The sequence below is a fragment of the Camelus dromedarius genome, chromosome 14 (assembly GCF_036321535.1).
Source record: "Camelus dromedarius isolate mCamDro1 chromosome 14, mCamDro1.pat, whole genome shotgun sequence".
NCBI lineage: Eukaryota > Metazoa > Chordata > Mammalia > Artiodactyla > Camelidae > Camelus > Camelus dromedarius.
Window position 1 is genome coordinate 24,833,451 of NC_087449.1, and position 17,760 is coordinate 24,851,210.

General features: G+C 37.2%; 1 protein-coding gene across 4 annotated transcripts in view; it reads left to right on the forward strand.

Annotated features, from left to right (window-relative positions):
- The first annotated feature begins 237 nt into the window (after positions 1-237).
- DOCK7 (dedicator of cytokinesis 7) overlaps positions 238-17,760 on the forward strand; it is a 178,818-nt gene continuing 161,295 nt past the window's right edge. For 2 of the 4 annotated variants that reach the window (XM_031465267.2, XM_031465272.2), the window contains exon 1: positions 238-362. In XM_031465267.2, coding sequence (XP_031321127.1) covers positions 325-362 — 38 coding nt within the window. In that variant the 5' untranslated portion in view covers positions 238-324. The remainder of the gene's footprint in view (positions 363-17,760) is intronic. The other 2 variants (XM_031465268.2, XM_031465273.2) reach the window with 1 other exon arrangement.

Here is a 17,760-nt window from a genome sequence, read left to right on the forward strand (position 1 = left end):
GGGCCCCGCGGCAGCCAGGCGGCCACGGGTGACGGCTGGGTCCCTCCACGCCCCTTTCTTCCCCTCCACTCCCGCCGGCTGCAGCTGCGTGCCGAAGCCCGGGTTCCCGCCGGGATTGACGCGCTGGGGGAGGAGCGGTTTCTTGTTGCGCGCCTCTCAGGAGCATTACGGCCGGGCTCGTTCCCGGCTCCGGCCGCCAGCCCCAGCCTCCCGGGTCCGAAGCGGGGACTGGCGGAGGCGGCGAGGGAGGGAGCGCGAGCAAGGAGGCACGCGCCCGCCCGCCCGCCCATCCGCGCCTAGACCGCCGCCGCCGCCTCAGCAGCCATGGCCGAGCGCCGCGCCTTTGCCCAGAAGATCAGCAGGTAAATCTGGGGCGTGGGGCGCGCCGCCGCGGCCGGGGAAAGAACCGGAGAGTTCTCCCGGGCCGGGCCTAGGAGGCTGGTGGGTGTGGCGACGCTGGCGCCGGGATCCCGCGGCCTGGTCGGCGGCTGGGCGGCGGGGCGGAGGGGCGGAGGGGGCTCGCCGCAGCCGTGGGCGCCGCCGAGGCCTCAGGCCGCCCTGCGACCCCGGCCCTCAGCCCGCGCCTGGCCGGGCGGTGCGGAGAGACCCGCATGCCCGCGCGCCCGCCTCCGTCGGCTTCTCGTCCGCCCGGGCCTGGAGTTTCGCGGCGGCTTATTGAAGGGCGGGCGGGCGGGCGGAGGAGCTCGTCGGCCGGCTGCTCCGCGCTTCCCAAATTCTTTGTGTCCCCACCCCCGGGCTGACGGGCTGGGGGCCCCCTCCCTCTCCCCGCCCACCCCCGTTAGGCCCCCAGGAGGCTGCGGGGGTCCGCCCTCCTCCCCACCCCAACAAAAGGATCGGCGCGCGGCGAGCTCCCTGCCGGTGGGAGGCCGCCCCTCCTTTACGCCTCTCACCCTTCCCCGAAATCTGACAGGAATCCTCTTTGCACCCTGGGGCCCAATTCAAAGTGGGCTCATGCACCCAGAATTGAAAACGTACGGCCAAAATGAAAAGTTGAGAGCTTAGCTTGTGGGTCTGCACCTTCAGTGTGCAGCTGCCTGGAGAATTGCAGGCTGGAGCTTGATCTTAGTAGCATGTGAATGTAAATTGCTCCTGTGTTTCTCATAGCTCCAGAGAAAGATGGATGATAGGCAGTGTTCTTTATACACTGGCCGTTGGACTCGTGTTTTAGGAGTCTAGAAGTAAGCAAGCGATCAAGGTTAAGGTTTCTGAGCCTTTTACCTGCTTGTGGTGGGGAGGTTGCCACCTTTTCTTCCCCTTAAAACTGAAAATTGAATTACTGTGGAGGACTAGTATTTGTAGACTTTCATTGTGAAATATACTAATGTATATGACACTAGACTTTTTTTTTGTTTTAGTAAGACCATATTTCTGTTAATTATGATGTCCCAAGAAAAGAAACATTCGAATATATTACTTTTTTGACAATTGTGTGTCTGTGGCTCTCGATCTTTTTAGTTTGCTGATAGTTCTTATAAAGATTTTTGGACCTACCAAACAGATCCTTTTTTAACTGCCTTAACTTCTATAGTTTTACTCTATTTTGGTAGGTTTTTCATTTAAAACTAACATCTCTTTCATTTAAACTTTGTGATTATTCTTTTTTTCTTTCGAGCTTTAAAATACTTATTTCATTTTCTCCTTAAGAGGCAGAATAGCAAGTGCTTAAGAGCATAGGCTCTAGTGTGAGACTGTGACATAGGTTCAAAGCCTGACTTTTATTTTCTAATTTGGCACCTTGGCCATATTGTTTAAGCTCTCTTAAGCTTTAGCTTACTCACCTGGAAAATGGGTATAAAAATAATATCTAGCTCATAGAGTTGTTATGAACATTAAATGGCATAATTTGTCTAAAGCCTTTAGTACAGCGTATGGCCTCTTAGCTATCATTGAACACTTACAATAATTAGTATATCCTAGGGAGTTGTTACAGACTTAATAGGAAATTAATACATTTGTTCTGTTTTTTTTTTTATTTGTAAAATAACTTGGTCTTATTTCTGAAGGCAGTGCCATTTAAAGACAGACGTATTACTTCACATACATGCTTATTATTAATTTCTCTCTAATAGAACCAGAAGCTTATCTCTGAGAACATTGCGCTCATCAAGAAAGTGCACATTCGGGAGTTAGGTATAAAATATATACAGTGTCTGTTCTCCATTCATGGAATTTGTCTTCAGATAGGACATGACAAAACATAAGAAAAAAAGCTAATCAAATTAATATAGCCTTGTAAAGTATAAAAGTAAGTAAGGCAATGGAAATGAAGAGACATGCATTGATTGGAGAGATCCTTAGGAGGTAGGTGTGGAAGTGAGTGATGATAGTTTGGATATGGACGATGAGGAAGAGTGAAGAGTCTGGAATGACATCCAACTTTCTGACCTTAGCAACCAGGATGGAAGCAACTGTTGAGGTAAGCGAGTACAGGAGCAAGAAGGGGTCTGAGGGTGGGAAATGAGGTGGGATGGAGGTGATGTTTCAGTTTTGGACATACTGGTTTTGAGGTGCTCATCGAGCATTCAAAGAGAAATGTCTGTCAGCCTCTTGGTGCAGGTTAAAGGTACAGAAGACAGATTGGGTTGGAAACCTAGATTTGGGAGTCAGCAAGTAGATTGTAATGGAAGCCAGAGGAGTAGGTGAGATGGTCCAGGAGGAATGCACAGCCTTAATTTGGAGGGGAGACCAAGGGCAGAACTCCTATAGATGGTGGATTATTATCTGCTTACGTGAATGACAGGTATTTCCTCCTAGTTACCTAATATGGCTAAATAATACCTCTGAATAAATTTTTGTTCTGCTTCTTAGTTTCCTACTAGGGGAAGTGTAGCACAACACCAAAGACAAACTGCCTGGTTTGACATCGCAGCTTTGCCTCTCACTGAGTAAACTTGGGCAAGTTACTTTCCCTCTCTTTTGCCTCATTTTTCCTATCCATAAATTGGGGTTAATAGTAGGACCCCTTTATAGGGTTGTTGTAAGAATTAAATAAATCTATTCCTGTAAAGTACTTAGAACAGTACTTTGTAGATAATAAGTGCCCAGTAAGTATCAACTATTTTTTATTATTACGGGTTTTAATCTTGTAGTTTAGGACATTTTCTTGAAAGTGATAGTCCTTTTTATGATGTACCTGTATGAAATGTGTTGCTCTGTGAAAAGCCTGTTGCTATTTGAAACTCTTTCTTTCTTTCTTTCTTTCTTTCTTTCTTTCTTTCTTTCTTTCTTTCTTTCTTTCTTTCTTTCTTTCTTTCAAGCTTTATGATAGTTCAGAAACCTTTAAAAACAACTGATCTCTTTCTGGCTCAGTTATTTCCTAACCCTTTGCATTTAGTGCTGTTATTTTTTGAGGCTGTGATTTGGTGATTTCTCGGAGCTCTTTATTCTGTATCACTGTGCTGTTAACCTCAGCTCTTCATAGAAATGCAGACTTAATGTCAAGTAGCGCCTCTTGTCTGTTCTCCCTACTTTTTGAGGACAAGGCACATGTTTTGTTAATCTTGTAGTCACGCCCTAGTATATAATAGGTACAGTTTATGTAATGTTGGTTGTAGATAAACGATCTAGGATTTTGCTTGGATTATTTTGTTCTGTCACTTGATATTCAGCTGTAATGATGAACATTTGTGTGTAAAGCACTTTTTACTGCATTCTCATCTTCATAACCCAGAGGGCAGAAGAACATAGTAAAGAATGTAGGCTCCAGGTTACATTACACAGGTTGAAATTCTACCTATACCAAATAATAGCTATGTAATTCTAGGCAGTTGATCTAACCTCTTTGTGTTGGTTTCCTCATTAGTAAAATGGAGCTAAAAACCTCTATAGGGTTAATTTGAAGATTAAATGAGATAATATGTGTTGAACATTTAGAACTGTGCCTGAAATGTAATAAGCATTCACAAAATGTCACCTGCTGCTATTATTCCTATATTATTTACTATTATTATTATTATTATTCTCATAATCCAAATGAGAAACTGAGGCCTACTGAGAATGAGTTTATTTGCCCTAATTGAGACTCAAACCCTAGTCTTTTATTTCAGATCTTAAACTCTTTTTTTTCGACTGGATTTTCTTTCTGCAAAATATTTTCTGTAGTAGTTCTAGATTTTCTAACAGTGCCACGGTTAGCATCCCCAAAATTATCCTTCCTTTCCTAGTCTTTCCTTTATTAATTTGGTATCATTTTGCTACCTAAGCAGCTGAATTGAATGAAAGGCTTTCATCAGATCTTTGTTTCTGAGGAAAATCTTACATGAGTAGGATTTCCTGGATCTGGGCTTATTTGTAACCTCAATTGTTTATAGTCTTGAATCTGTTCATAACTCTGGCTGGATAGTAGATCTTTTAATCTACTTTGTTCAGTTCATAATCTCACTCCTTCTCAGAGTAAATCCTTTCCGCATGGTATCAGCTACTTCAGTGCTGCCTGTTCCATCACTTTGGCCACATGTACTCCCTGACCTTTTGTTGTACTCATTTCACTAACTCTTAATGCTGAATACCTAACCTATTTCTTGCTTCTGAGCTGCAGAGTAGTGTTAGAGAGAGACTGGAACAGATCAACAGAGTTTATCTTTTATTAATCAATGTCTTTTCATTTGAAATGCGGATAATTTCTCTTATCGTCTTTGTTTCCCTACCCCATCTTTCGCTGAAGATGTCTAACATGAGTCCTTCATTTTAACCTCCGCATATATCTGTCCCAATAAGTCATTTAACCATCTTTCTCTTGAGGCTCAAAGGTGTTTTGTCCCTGAAACTTAACCTATTTTATTGTACTTTGAACCCCATACCTTGCCACCTCCCTCAGACCCTTGATCTCACAATTTTTCCCTTCCTTTCTGGCATCTTCAGTCTATTCTTTTTTATGGATGTTTCCCTTAAACTCTAAGACTTATCATGCCTTTCTCATCATAAAACAAAGAGTTACTGAGTCATCTGGCTGCCAACCAATCATTCTTCTTCTTTTTTTTTTTCTAGTCACATTTTTCACATGTATTTGGTGTAGTCATGACTACTTCCTGCTTGTTCTCCTCATCAATCCTTGGGCCAGATGGCAGTGCTTACCATGGTACCTTATGTGTACTTGAATTATAGAACTCTTGAGAATTAGAAACATTTGACTTTTCTTCATCACTGATTCATGAGCTACAGTTTTCTTTTGCCTCTTTAGGTTTGTCCCCCTTCCCCCTTTCCCTTTGTTTTATTCTGCTTTTCAAGGCTCTTTAAGGGGTGGTCTAGGTCTTTTTATCTCCAGTGCTTAGCACAGAATTTTGTGTAAAGTGGACACATGAGAAGTGTTTGAATGAAAGCCACCCTGCCGCCTTGGAGCACCTTTCATTACCTCACTTCTGGATGACCACAACAAGGTCAAAGCTGATCTAGTCCCTCCTCCTCTAATTCAGACATGTTACAAACGAAGTCTCCCTAAAACACAGCTTTCGTCATGGCATTTTTTTGTTCAAAAATATATATGTAGTGGCTTCTTACGGGGTTAAATCCAACCCCCTGCTTGCATTTTAAAATCATCTATAATCTGGTTCTTCTTTTGTTGCTTGTTCTCTAACTTACATTTGGATTAGTCAGTCTGGTGTTTTCACTTTCCCCACACAAATGCTCTGCTCATTTCCATCTCTATAACTGTTCTGTTGTTTTTTATTTTTGATATATATCCTGCCTCTTCTTTTCTAAATTCTACCCTTCCCTTCAGACTGCCCCCAGATGCTGTCCTTACATTTGGGATAACCATTTCCTTGCTTTTCTTTTTTCTTATTACCTATGAATGCATCCATAAGCAATGTGATTTTTTTTTGTTTTTGAATTCATTTAAATAAAATCATACTGTATGTTTGTATGCTTTTCTGTTGTAATTCTTTGCTCAAAATTATATCTGTGAGATTCAGCCGTGATGTTAAGGTAGTTGAAGTTCATTTATTTTTCATGGCTTTGTATTATTTCATTGTATAAATTTTCACAATTTTCTTTTCTACAGTAGGTGGACATTTGGATTGTTACAGTTTTTGACTATTAGAAACAATGTTCCTATAAACATTCCTATACATATATTCTGGTACATGCATACATAAGTTTTTCCAGGTTATACCCATGTGTGGAATTGCTGGGTCTTTATTGCTTGTCCTGGCAGTTTTATTTATCATCAAGTTTATTAGGCAGTGCCAGACTGTTTTCTAAGATAGTTGTAGAAATTTACACTCCCATAATGTTGCTTTATATAGTTACCATCAGTTGGTATTGCCAGCTTTTTCATTTTTGTCAATCTGGTGGGTGCCTAATGCTATCTTATTGTAAAAGTTTTTTGTTTTTTTTTAAATTTTTTTTTGAAGTGTAGTTGGTTCACATTGTTAGTTTCAGGTGTACAACAAAGCAATTCAGCCATATATATATACATACACATATGTATTTTATTTTTAGATTCTTTTCCATTTTATATATATATGTATTTTTTTCTTTTAATTGAAGTATAGTCAGTTACAGTGTGTCAGTTTCTGGTGTACAGCATAATGTCCCAGCCATACATATACATACATATATTTGCTTTCATACTCTTTTTCATTAAACATTATTACAAGTTACTGAATGTAGTTCCCTGTGCTACACAGAAGAAATTTGTTTTTCATCTATTTTTATATATAGGAGTTAATTGCAAATCTCAAACTTCCAAATTTAACCCTTCCCACCTCCTTCCCCCTCGTAACCACAAGATTGTGTACCATGTCTGTGAGTCTGTTTCTGTTCTGTAGATGAGTTCATTAGTGTCTTTTTTCTTTTTTTAGATTCCACATATGAGTGATAGCATATGATATTTCCCCCTCTCTTTCTGGCTTACTTCACTTAGAATGACGATTTCCAGGTCCATCCATGTTGCTGCAAATGGCATTATTTTATTATTTTTTGTGGCTGAGTAGTATTCCATTGTATAAATGTACCACAACTTCTTTATGTAAAAGTTTTAATATGTATTTACTTGATTGTTAATGAGATTTAGCCCTGTTTTGTATATTTTTTGACCATTTGAATTTATTCTTTTGTAAATTGCCTATTTAAATAATTTACCATTTTCCTTTGGTTTTATCCCTTTGGATTCTGTCTTTTTCTTATTGATTTGTGTGAGTACTTTATACATATTCAGGATATTAGTCATTTATTGGTTATATCTATTACAAATATCTTTTCCTATCCTGTGGTTTGTTTTTAATCCTTTTTATGGAGTCTTTTGCAAACTAAGTTCTCACTTTTAATGCAGTTTATCAGTCTTTTTTTTTGTTTTTTTTAACGGTTAGTACTTTTGGGGTCTTGTTTAAGAAATATTTTATTACCCTGAGGTCATTAAAATCATCATCTGATTTATCATAAACTTTGTAGTTGTATCCTGTATATTTAGGTTTATATTTTACCCGGACTTGTTATGTGTGTGGTTTGAAATTTTAATTTTTTATCAGAGTGGATTATATATAGGAGTTATGAGTTTTTGATAACTCATAACTCATAATTGATCTGTCCTACCACTTCTGTAATAGATTGTGTGTCCTTATTTGTGGGGCTTTTTCTGGGCTCTCCATTTTGTTCCACTGGTCCAGTTATACATTTTTTCACTAATTGTAAACAATTTTCATTATAATAATTCTCAGAATTAAGTAGAATAAATCCTCCCACCTTTTAAAAAACTGTGTTTACTGCTCTTAGCTGTTAAATTTCCATGTATATTTTGGAATCTACCAAAACCAGCCAACCAAAGAAACAAAAAACTCCCAAATCCTATTAGAATTTAATTGGGGTTGCATTAAATCTACTATCAATTTGGGGGAGAAATGACATTTTTATAATACTGATTCCAATCTATGATCATGGTGTATCTCTCCATTTATTTAGGTCTTCTTTATATGGCACAATGAAATTTTATAATTTCTCTATAAGGTTCTTGCATATTTTTTGTTAGGTTTATTCCAAGGTATATAACAATTTACCCTAGGTATATAACAAGCTATATACCTTGCTAAACTCTTGTTAATTCTAGAAATCTGTGGATTCTTTTTTATTTCCTTTTTTTTTTTTTTTGAAAATTTTGCCAAAGTTTAATGATAATCCTTGATTCTTCAGAATGGGCACAGACTTTTCAACTCTGGACAGTCTTCAGGTTACATCAACTCTGGACTGTCTTCAGGTTACACAAAAGCCTTGTAGGACTGATTTAGGCAGAACTATTATGCTTTTTCAGGAAAACACAGGGTCAGTCTTTTTCAAGAGGCCTCATATTTCAGCTCCATGGTTGAGAAACTCCTGTTACAGGGCAGACTGAACCAAGCTGATGGGGAAGATCAGACTGCAATCAACCTACTTAGTGCCCTGTGGCCTTTGTGTTTTCTGTGTAGACAGCCACATCGTCTGAAAATCAAGAATTTTTGTTTCGTCCTTTATAAACCTTATGACTGATTTATCTTTTTGTCTTGGTCTGCAGACTGTACAGTATATCTGTTCAACATTGTCTTGTTGACTACTGCTTCACAAAGAGCTGGAGAGAGATTGTTTAGCAAGTATGCTTGCTCAGCGACGCAGGATATCTTTGGACAGAGGAAGTTTCTCAGATCTGTAGATGGGACTCTGGAAGAAAAGGAAATTTATCTACCTGCTTTTCTCCAACAACCTGTTTTCCAGTAGTCAATTTAATCTCCCCGGGGAGTTAGCTCCGTTTCACTTCTGGGTTGCATTTTTGGACCCCTTTTGCAATGCTTGAGATGTCTTACTGCTTTTGCAGTGGCCTTTTATAGAAGAGACTTTCTGGTTGCAAGAGACAGAAACTCAAATCAGATTAATTTGCAAGCACAAAAAACTATTGACTCGTATAATTGAGTATTTTGGTTCCAGGGATACAGATGATGTCAGTAGGCCTCTTATCTTTATGTCTTGGCTAGATTTTCCACAAAATGGTTACCCATTGTAATGAAGAATTGGCATCCCCAGGCTCAAATCCTACAAGTTTATTTCTGGCAGAAAAGATCCAGGAACTTAGTTACTAGTCTAGTTTGGATCATATGTCCTTTTTTGAACCAGTTACTGTGTTTAGGGATATAAGGGACTCTGGCCAATTCTGGGTCGTATGTCCTTCTCTGTGGCTTGGGTGAGAGGTGTGATGGTGTCAGCAACACTCGATCTCAAGGAATGAGTTTCTTACCAAAAAGGAATTTCTAACCAAAAGGAGGGCCAGAGTGCTGGTCACCAAAACAACAGATGTTCTTTAAAATGAGTAATTTTAAGTTGTGCAGAATCACTATAATTATTTAAATATATAGCTATATAGTCAGCTATACTATATACGTATAAAATTTAAATGCACCTGGTGAAATGCAAAAAACAAAGGAAAAACCAGGGTAACCTGATGCCAGCTGTGGATCCCCTGTGTCTTAAGTTTGTTTAGTTCTTACCCTACTGCCACCTTGGAGCCTCCCAAGGAGGTCTGCTTGGTTTTTGTTTTTGGGCTTTCCCATGCTTCTCTCTGGACCTGCACTCCTGCATCATCATAAGGGGGTCCATATTTGTCCTGTGACACCAGAAACCTGAACTCCTTCACTCATATCAGCCATTGAATGATTTTCTGAAACTTTGCTAAAGATACAGGGATTTGAGAGTGCAGAACTTTCTTAGTGACTCTACTCCAGCTCCCCGCTTTCCTGTCTTCATCATTCTTTCTCTGACTAATAAGCAGTTCCTTCCCCTTATTTTCACAGAGCAGTTCCAACCATATCCATCCTTTTTAAAAAACAACTTTATTGAGGTATACTTTTACATACCATAAAATTAATTCTTTTTAAGTGTGCCATTCAGTGGTTTTCAGTAAATTTATAAAGTTGTGAAATTGTAACCCACAGTCCTGTTTTAGAGCATTTTTATTACTCCCCTGAATCCCTTATGCTAGTTTATAGTCACTCCCTAGTTCCATCCCAGGCTCCAGGCAACCACTAATATACTTTCTGTCTGTCTGTCTCTCTCTCTAAATTTGCCTTTTCTGAACATATCACATAAACGGAATCATACAGTATGTAGCCTTTTGTATCTGGCTTCCTTCGCTTAGCATAATATTTCAAGGTTTGTCCATGTGGTAGTGTGTATCAGTACTTGTGAAGTGGCATTTCATTATGGTTTTGATTTGCATTTCCCTAATGATTATTGATGTCTTTCTTGTGCTTAATGGCCATTCACATATCTTCTTAGTGAAATATCTTTCAAAATCTTTTGCTAATTTAAAAATTGGATTATTTATCTTGTTCTTGGGTTGTAGGAGTTCTGTGTATGCTCTAGATACAATTTTTTTATTAGATGTATGATTTGCAAATATTTTCTCCCTGTCTGGTTTGTTTTTTCATTTTCTTAGTGTTGAATTTTGAAGCACAAAGATTTTAAGTTTTGATGAAGTCCAATGTATCAATTTTTTTTCTTTTATGGATCATGATTTTGGTGTTGTTACCTAAGACTCAGCTCAATTTATGGTCAAGAAGATTTCCTTCTCTGTTTTCCTCCAGAAGTTTTTATAGTTTTAGCTGTTTAGGTTTATGATCCATTTTGCATTAGTTTTTGTGCACAGTATGAGATGAGGGTCTAAATTCATCTTTTATATGTGAATGTTCTGTTGTTGCGACACTCTTTTTTGGAAAGACGTCTTCATCTCATTAAATTAACTTGGTACCTTTGTCAAAAATCAGTTAATCATAAATGTAAGAGATTATTTCTTGACACTCAGTTCTGTTTCACTGATCTGTATGTCTGTCCTTACAGTTTCAATCTGTTCTGGTTACTGTTATTTTACAGTAACACTTGACTTATGGAAGTATAAGTCCTTTAACTTTTAAAAAATTGTTTTGCCTATTCTGGATTTTTTTTTGAATTTCCGTAAATATTTTAAATCAATATCAACTAAATTTCACCAATTTCTGAAAAAATTCTGTTGAGATTTTGATAGGGATTACATTGAACCTGTAGATTAGTCTGGGGAGAACTGCGATCAACAATACTAAGTCTTCAAATCCACGAACATGGGCTATCTCTTCATTTATTTAGGGCTTGTTTATTTCTCTTAGCAAAGTTTTAAGGTTTTCATTGTGCAAGTCTTGCATTTCTTTTACTAAATGTATTTCTAAGTATTTTATTGTTTTTGATGTTATCATGAATGGATTTAATTATTTTTTGGTTTGTTCATTGCTAGTATGTAGATACACAATTGATTTTTGAATATTGAACTTACAAACTCTGCCCTGCTGAACTCATTTAAGAGTTCTAATAATTTTTGGTGGATTCCTTAAGATTTTCTGCATACAGAATTATATTGTCTGTGATTAAAGGTAATTTTATTTCTTCCCTACTAATCTTTAATTTCTTCCCTTTCCTTCCCCCCTCCCTTCTTTCTTTCTTTCCTTCCTTCCTTCCCCTGTTTCGCTGGCTAGATCCTCCTACAGTGTTGAATATAAGTGGTGAGAGCCCGCAACCTTGTTTTCTCTCCAGTCTAAGGAGGAAAGCTTTCCGACTTTGACCATTATAATGGTACAACATTATTTGTAGGAAAGGGAGGGAGGGGACAAAGGTTTGAGAAGTATTTAAAATTTAGGATGAGCAGGATTTAGGAACTAACTAGTTGTACACAGTTTACACCAGGATATAATTTGTATACCTGTGGGTAAGGAGATTCTGACTTTATTTTTATGAAGTAGGTTAGAATTGAGCATAAATTTATCTCCTTTTGGGAGGATTGACTTTTTAACAGCAGACGTTTTCCCCTCTCAGTTTTCTTTTTAGTTGCAAATTGCAGATCAGTGTTAATTTTTCAAATACTAAACTTTAAAATCTTTTTTTCTCTAGTTATAACTGAATATGTTCCATGAAGTAGGGAGCGATATTATCACCATGTTTTAGTTGAGGAAATTGAGATATAGTGAAATGCTGTCGATCACAATGATGGAGACACCTAAGTCTCCTTAATATGGTGCTTTCTAAATCTTTGACTTAAATGTTATCCCAAAATAGTGTCAGATGGAATACATGAGTCATCTGAAATTTTTTTTTTCATCCTCCCCCAAAAGGAACTATGTCTTAAATGTTAAGTGTATTGTATAGAAGGATTGTTTCTGTTCTTTGGTTTCACAAATCAACCTGTATGTGTTTTTGTTTTCATGGGCCTTTTTAGTGGTTGTTGGCCCACTCTGGACCTAAATTCCTCGAGAATTTAACACAGGGTAACTTATAAGTGACAGCGCCTCAGATGGAAGTTTTGTTTAGGCATCCATGGAAGATAGGGAACATCACAGCAGTGGCGGTAGTTATTATAGTGATCCTATTATTATGTTACTGTATACACCAGACAGTTTTACTGGGTGTTTTTAATTGACCTCATAGGTTAGGTTCTGAGGAATAGAGAAATCATTAAAATGAACTATAAGTAGAATTGTTTACCTTTGAAAGCTTGCTTCCATGGAAAAAAGGCCTTAGGAGCTTTATGGAACTGAATTCAGACCCTGCCTCTGCCTTTCATAAGCTTGGGAAAGTTACTTTATTTTTGAAGTTTAAAAACACCTATTTTTTTCTGACTATAAAATAATATATGGTACTGCAGAAAATTTGGCAATACCAGAAGCCTAAAAGAGAAAATAAAAATCACCCTTAATTTTTGATTTAGACAAAATCTCTCATTGGAGCTTCCATTTCAGTGATGATCTTTACAAAAACTAGAAATGGCCTAATGTCTACCAGCAGGGACTGGTTAAGTATATTGTAGTTATCCATATCATGGACTCTATACCAGACAAAAGGAAGGATGGTGGTTAAGATTGGGGGCTCTCTATGTCCAGATCTTAGTGCTATTCCTTTTTGATTATGTGATCTGAACTTCTTGAAACTTCAATAGCCTAATGTAGTGCTTACATTACAGTTTTTCATAAGATTAAACGAGGTATAACATACGTAACAATTTACACAGTATCTGGCACATTGTAAGTGCTTGATAAATACTTGCTAGAATATTATTATTTTATGTGCTAATATAAAAAATTCCCAAGGTACATTAAGTGTATAATGTAAGATATCAAGAAAAGGTTATGTATGATGTTATATGTGGACATTAAAAAAAAATAAGGATTTCTTATATACATGCTGATATATACACATCTTTTTCTTGAAGGATAACTAAGAAAATCTTAAGTGGTTACATGTGGGGAACAGGACTAGGGATTGGAAATGGTAGAGAAATCTACCTTTTGTTTTTACTTTGTGAAGTCTGAGTATTCAATACCATGCACATATTTCTTTTATTTACTTTTTTAAAAAAAGATGTCTTCCTTTACCAAGCTGTTTTCTTCATCTTTTCTCCATACGGAAAATCCTATTTTCTTTATTTCTTATAGTAACTTTATTTGCATAATTGTGGAGCTTGAATGTAGTTCTGGAACCAGTCCTTTGCAGACACGCTAAGACATATTAGAGACTACTTTGAGATAAGTAAACATGTTATCTTGTTAAAACATTGTTTAAAAAGAAGTTTCACATGGAATAGGAGAGAATTGTGTTTCAGTAGTAGTTTTTTAACTTGCCAGTTAACAAATGGCATAATAATGATGTCAGCTAGGCTCTTAAAGAAAAGGTTGTACATTTAGAACTCTTCTGTAGTTTCAGATTTTTTTTCCCCAGCAAACATTTACCTGACTGTTTGATAGTAGAAAATAAAAAGGTGTACTTTCTTGTCTCTTTCCAATCAGTTAGAAACCAACAATGCTTATAGATTAGTTTTCTCTGAAAAACATTTGGAGAGTTCATATGCTAGGCGGTCTCTAAGTTCATCCTTTTTCCCTGCCCTCTTTTTTCTCTCTCCACTCTTATACCTGTCTCTCCATTCCTCTGTCTCCCTCCCCTTTATCTCCATGATCTTAGATACTGAGGATGCAAAGATTAGTGGGATGTAGTTCCTGCCCTCAAGAAGCTCATATCAGTTGTTCCATTCTAGCATTCTTATTGAACTACTTTTGGGAGGAGGAATTACGAATTTCTCTTTGTTCTCACTTTTTTCACTTCAGCTTTATGAACATTTATTAAGCTCCCAAAATGTGTTAAGCACTCTGCTAGAGAGTGCAAAGTTAAGTAAAATGAAGCCCCACCTTTTAATTGCTTAGTTCCTTGCAAGGAGATAATAGATTTCAAAGGTATTGTTTGGTTATCGTGAGATGGTTCTTGATAGATAAGTGCCACTAGACAGAGTTTAAAAATAGACATTTTCTTTAATGACAGACATTAGTTTTCTCTTAAACATTTATACAAAAAAAGAGCCAATAGCGTACTCCTTTCAGAAGTGAAGTTTCCTTGTCCTCCCTCATTGCTCAGGGAGGTTCCAGAATTTCCTTTGAAGAGTGAGAGTGTGCCAGGCCTGAGAATCCAGATTTCTTGATACTTCACTGTACCTTTTTTTCCCCACCATATTTTTGTATTGGAGGATTGCATTACTGCTATTCTAGAAAAATCTACTTTGCAGTGTATGTGCTTCTATTAAAGAGAATGTTTACAAACGTTGGGCTTTCCTACCTCTGAAGTCAAGTTCTATGTCTGCAAGAGTAGACAGGCAAGGCCAGGTTCTTATTCCATGGTAGAAAGCAGTCTGGCTAGTCTGCTGCCTGTCCTTACTAGACTCCTGGAAACTCCTTGAATGAATGCAGATAAAGACGAAATGCTTTGAAAGCACAGAGGAGGAGTGTCTAACCTGAGTGAAACAGAAAGGAATTAATCAGACAGGACTTCATGGAGGACATGATATACTTCTTGAAGAGTATTATACTCTTGAAGAGTAAATACACTTTGCCCTATCTGTATTCTATATTTAGTTTGCTAGTTTTCCCCATTAAGGCAGAGTAATAATAACTGAAGAGTTTTAAGCTAAATTATGGACATCGTTTGTGTCTCTAAAATATAAGGACATTTTTCCTACATTATTATAATACTGTTTTCCCACATTAAAAAGCCAACAAGTCGTAATTATGTAATGCCTTGTCCATGTTCAAATTTCTTATTATCTCCAAGAATGTCTTTTGTAGCTGGTTTGTTCAGCCAGGATCCCATTAAGAACCATTTGTTGCATTTGGTTATATTTCTTGAGTCTTCTTTCCCCCTTTTAAATAGACTTTATTTTTCAGTCTTAAGTCTTTTTTTATGCTAAAACTTAGCCCACTACTTTTATTTATTTATCCATCACATTGACTTGTTGAATAGACTTGACATATAGAATGACCTTTCTTCTGGTTTTTGTCTAATTGCTTCCTCTAGTATTAACTTGTTAAACTGTTCTCTGTATTTCATATAGGTTTGATTCAATTCAGGTTAAACATTTTGGGCACAAATGCTTGAAAGGTGATACTACGTTGCATTTCTTTGATCTATTGTTTTCTTTATTTTGCTTCTTTTTTGTTTTTAATACCAGCTGTACACAATGGTGGAACTATGATTCAACCCATCAATCACCAGTCTTGGACTTGGGTAGTCACAGCATTGGAGTGTCGCCTGTTCTTGTCCTTTCACTTCTGGGTATTTTTAACTAGCCCTTTTTTGTCTTGTTGCTGATATGTTCCCTTACCTGGTATATTCCGTGATATATTGCCTTACACTTCTTCCCGGAGTTGTATCTTTGGTTTAAACACTGCCAGTTCAAAGAGATCTTGTTCTTTTATTTGACATATTACATTGCAGATATTATTTGTGAGTTTATAGGAGTAGCTCAATTAAACTCTTATTTTAGTCTAAACTCTCTTTACTCATCTTTACTGAAGCTTTACTTCTGGTTCCATGAAGAATGACTAGAGATGAGAGAGGCCCAGATTGGCCTTGAGACATTATGGAAATCATGGTTCATGGTGTATCTAACAGTGGGAGGAGGTTAGAGGAAAGGTTAAGTGCAACATAATTTTCCCTCAGGATATGCGTCCTTTGTTGGTTATTTCCCCCTTCCCATGGTGAATGGCCTTAATGAGTGCTTTTTTTTGTAAAAACCGTGATGCACATTGACAGAGTGAAGGAGCTTTCGGAAATGGAGAGAGTTGATAAGGAGATAAATAGGTCAAATATTGGATCAAGTTCTTTTGGGAGGGGAAGAAGATATTCTGCTATTATAATTTAGGAGCATTAGTAACTGGAATTTTTGACCTATTCTTCTTCCCACTTTGCAGTTAATGTTAATAGTTTATTAGAAGTAAGAAAGACTTCCTTGTCTTTCTTTACTTATATGAGTTATCATTAGGAATAGGAAAAATGTTACTGAAAAAAGTAATCTATGGTAAAGGATTTTAACTGATATCAGGAACTGTCTTTACTCATCACATTTCTTGTCTTGCATGCTTTGGACGATAGTACGGTTAAGAGAGATTGTTTTTTTTATTTGGGAAGATTTCCTCACCATTCCATGAAATCTTTCCATATAGAGGGTCTCAGTATAAATACATCCTTTGTCTGGGTTGCAGATATTTTTATTACCATTATAGCTCAGTTTGGAAATGATTTCTTATTTTCAAATTATTCTCATTTCGGGGAAATTATGTCATGTAGAAATAATTTTAGAGACATCATTTGTGTCTCTAAAATATAAGGACATTTTTCCTCCATTATTATAATACTGTTTTTCCACATTAAAAAACCCCAACAATTCTTAATTATGTAATGCTTAATTATATAATATTAATAGTTTATTAGAAGTAAGAAAGACTTCCTTGTATTGCTTTACTTTTATGAGCTATCATTAGGAATAGGAAAAATGTTGCTGGAAAAAGTAATCTATGATAAAGGATTTTAACTGATATTTGTAACATAGGGATTATCTTTTATATGTCTCTGTTATTAAATGAAAGATTGTCTTTTTTTGAAGTAATCATATTTTAAACTTTGTTTCACTTTTTAACATTTTCTGAAATCAGGATGTCTTTCAGTTAATTGATGGGGTAATGGTTAATTAGTGAGGTTTTTCTTTCTTAGCTGTATCTGAAGTAATAGCAAATCTTAACAATTAGTGAGATCTTGAATTTGATGAAATACAGCAGTTTACAGTACTGGTTACTCATGGCTTAGCCCCAGAGACACTGAGGAACAGAAACACTGAGGTAGTTCTGAGGTTGATAGACTGAGTCAAGTAGCACTCAGGAGCATAGAAATAGTGTGTTTGTTCTCTGTCTCTTTTTAAAGGCTTTTTCATATTCTCATTTCAGTCTTGACAACAGGGTCAGGAGATTGTAAGGTCTTTAAAACTAAACATAATACTGAAGATTCACAGTAAGCTTCCTTAAAAGGCCTAAGGGGGGGTCCCAGACTGAAGTGTATGTTCCTGTCCTCTCACATCCAGAGGCCTTACAGAATTTGCCCTTTGCCCTCTCCTGCATCTGTGTTCTCCTTCAAAGATCACCTTCCCTCTCTAGCTTTCATCTCTAAGCCTCTAATTGTTTCTTTATCCTCTTCTCTTCTTCCCTTGTCTGTTCTGAGTTTGTCTTTTATTTATTTACTTTTTAAAAAATTAATAGACTTTCTGGGGGAGCACTTTTTACAGAAGAGTGGAAAGTACAGTTCCCAAGTTTACTCCCCAGCCGAGTTTCCTCTTATTAACATCTTGTGTTAGTGTGGTACATTTGTTGTAATTGATAAACCAGTATTGATACATTACTATTAACTAAAGTCCATAGATTACGTTAGGTTTACTCTTTGTGTTGTGCATTC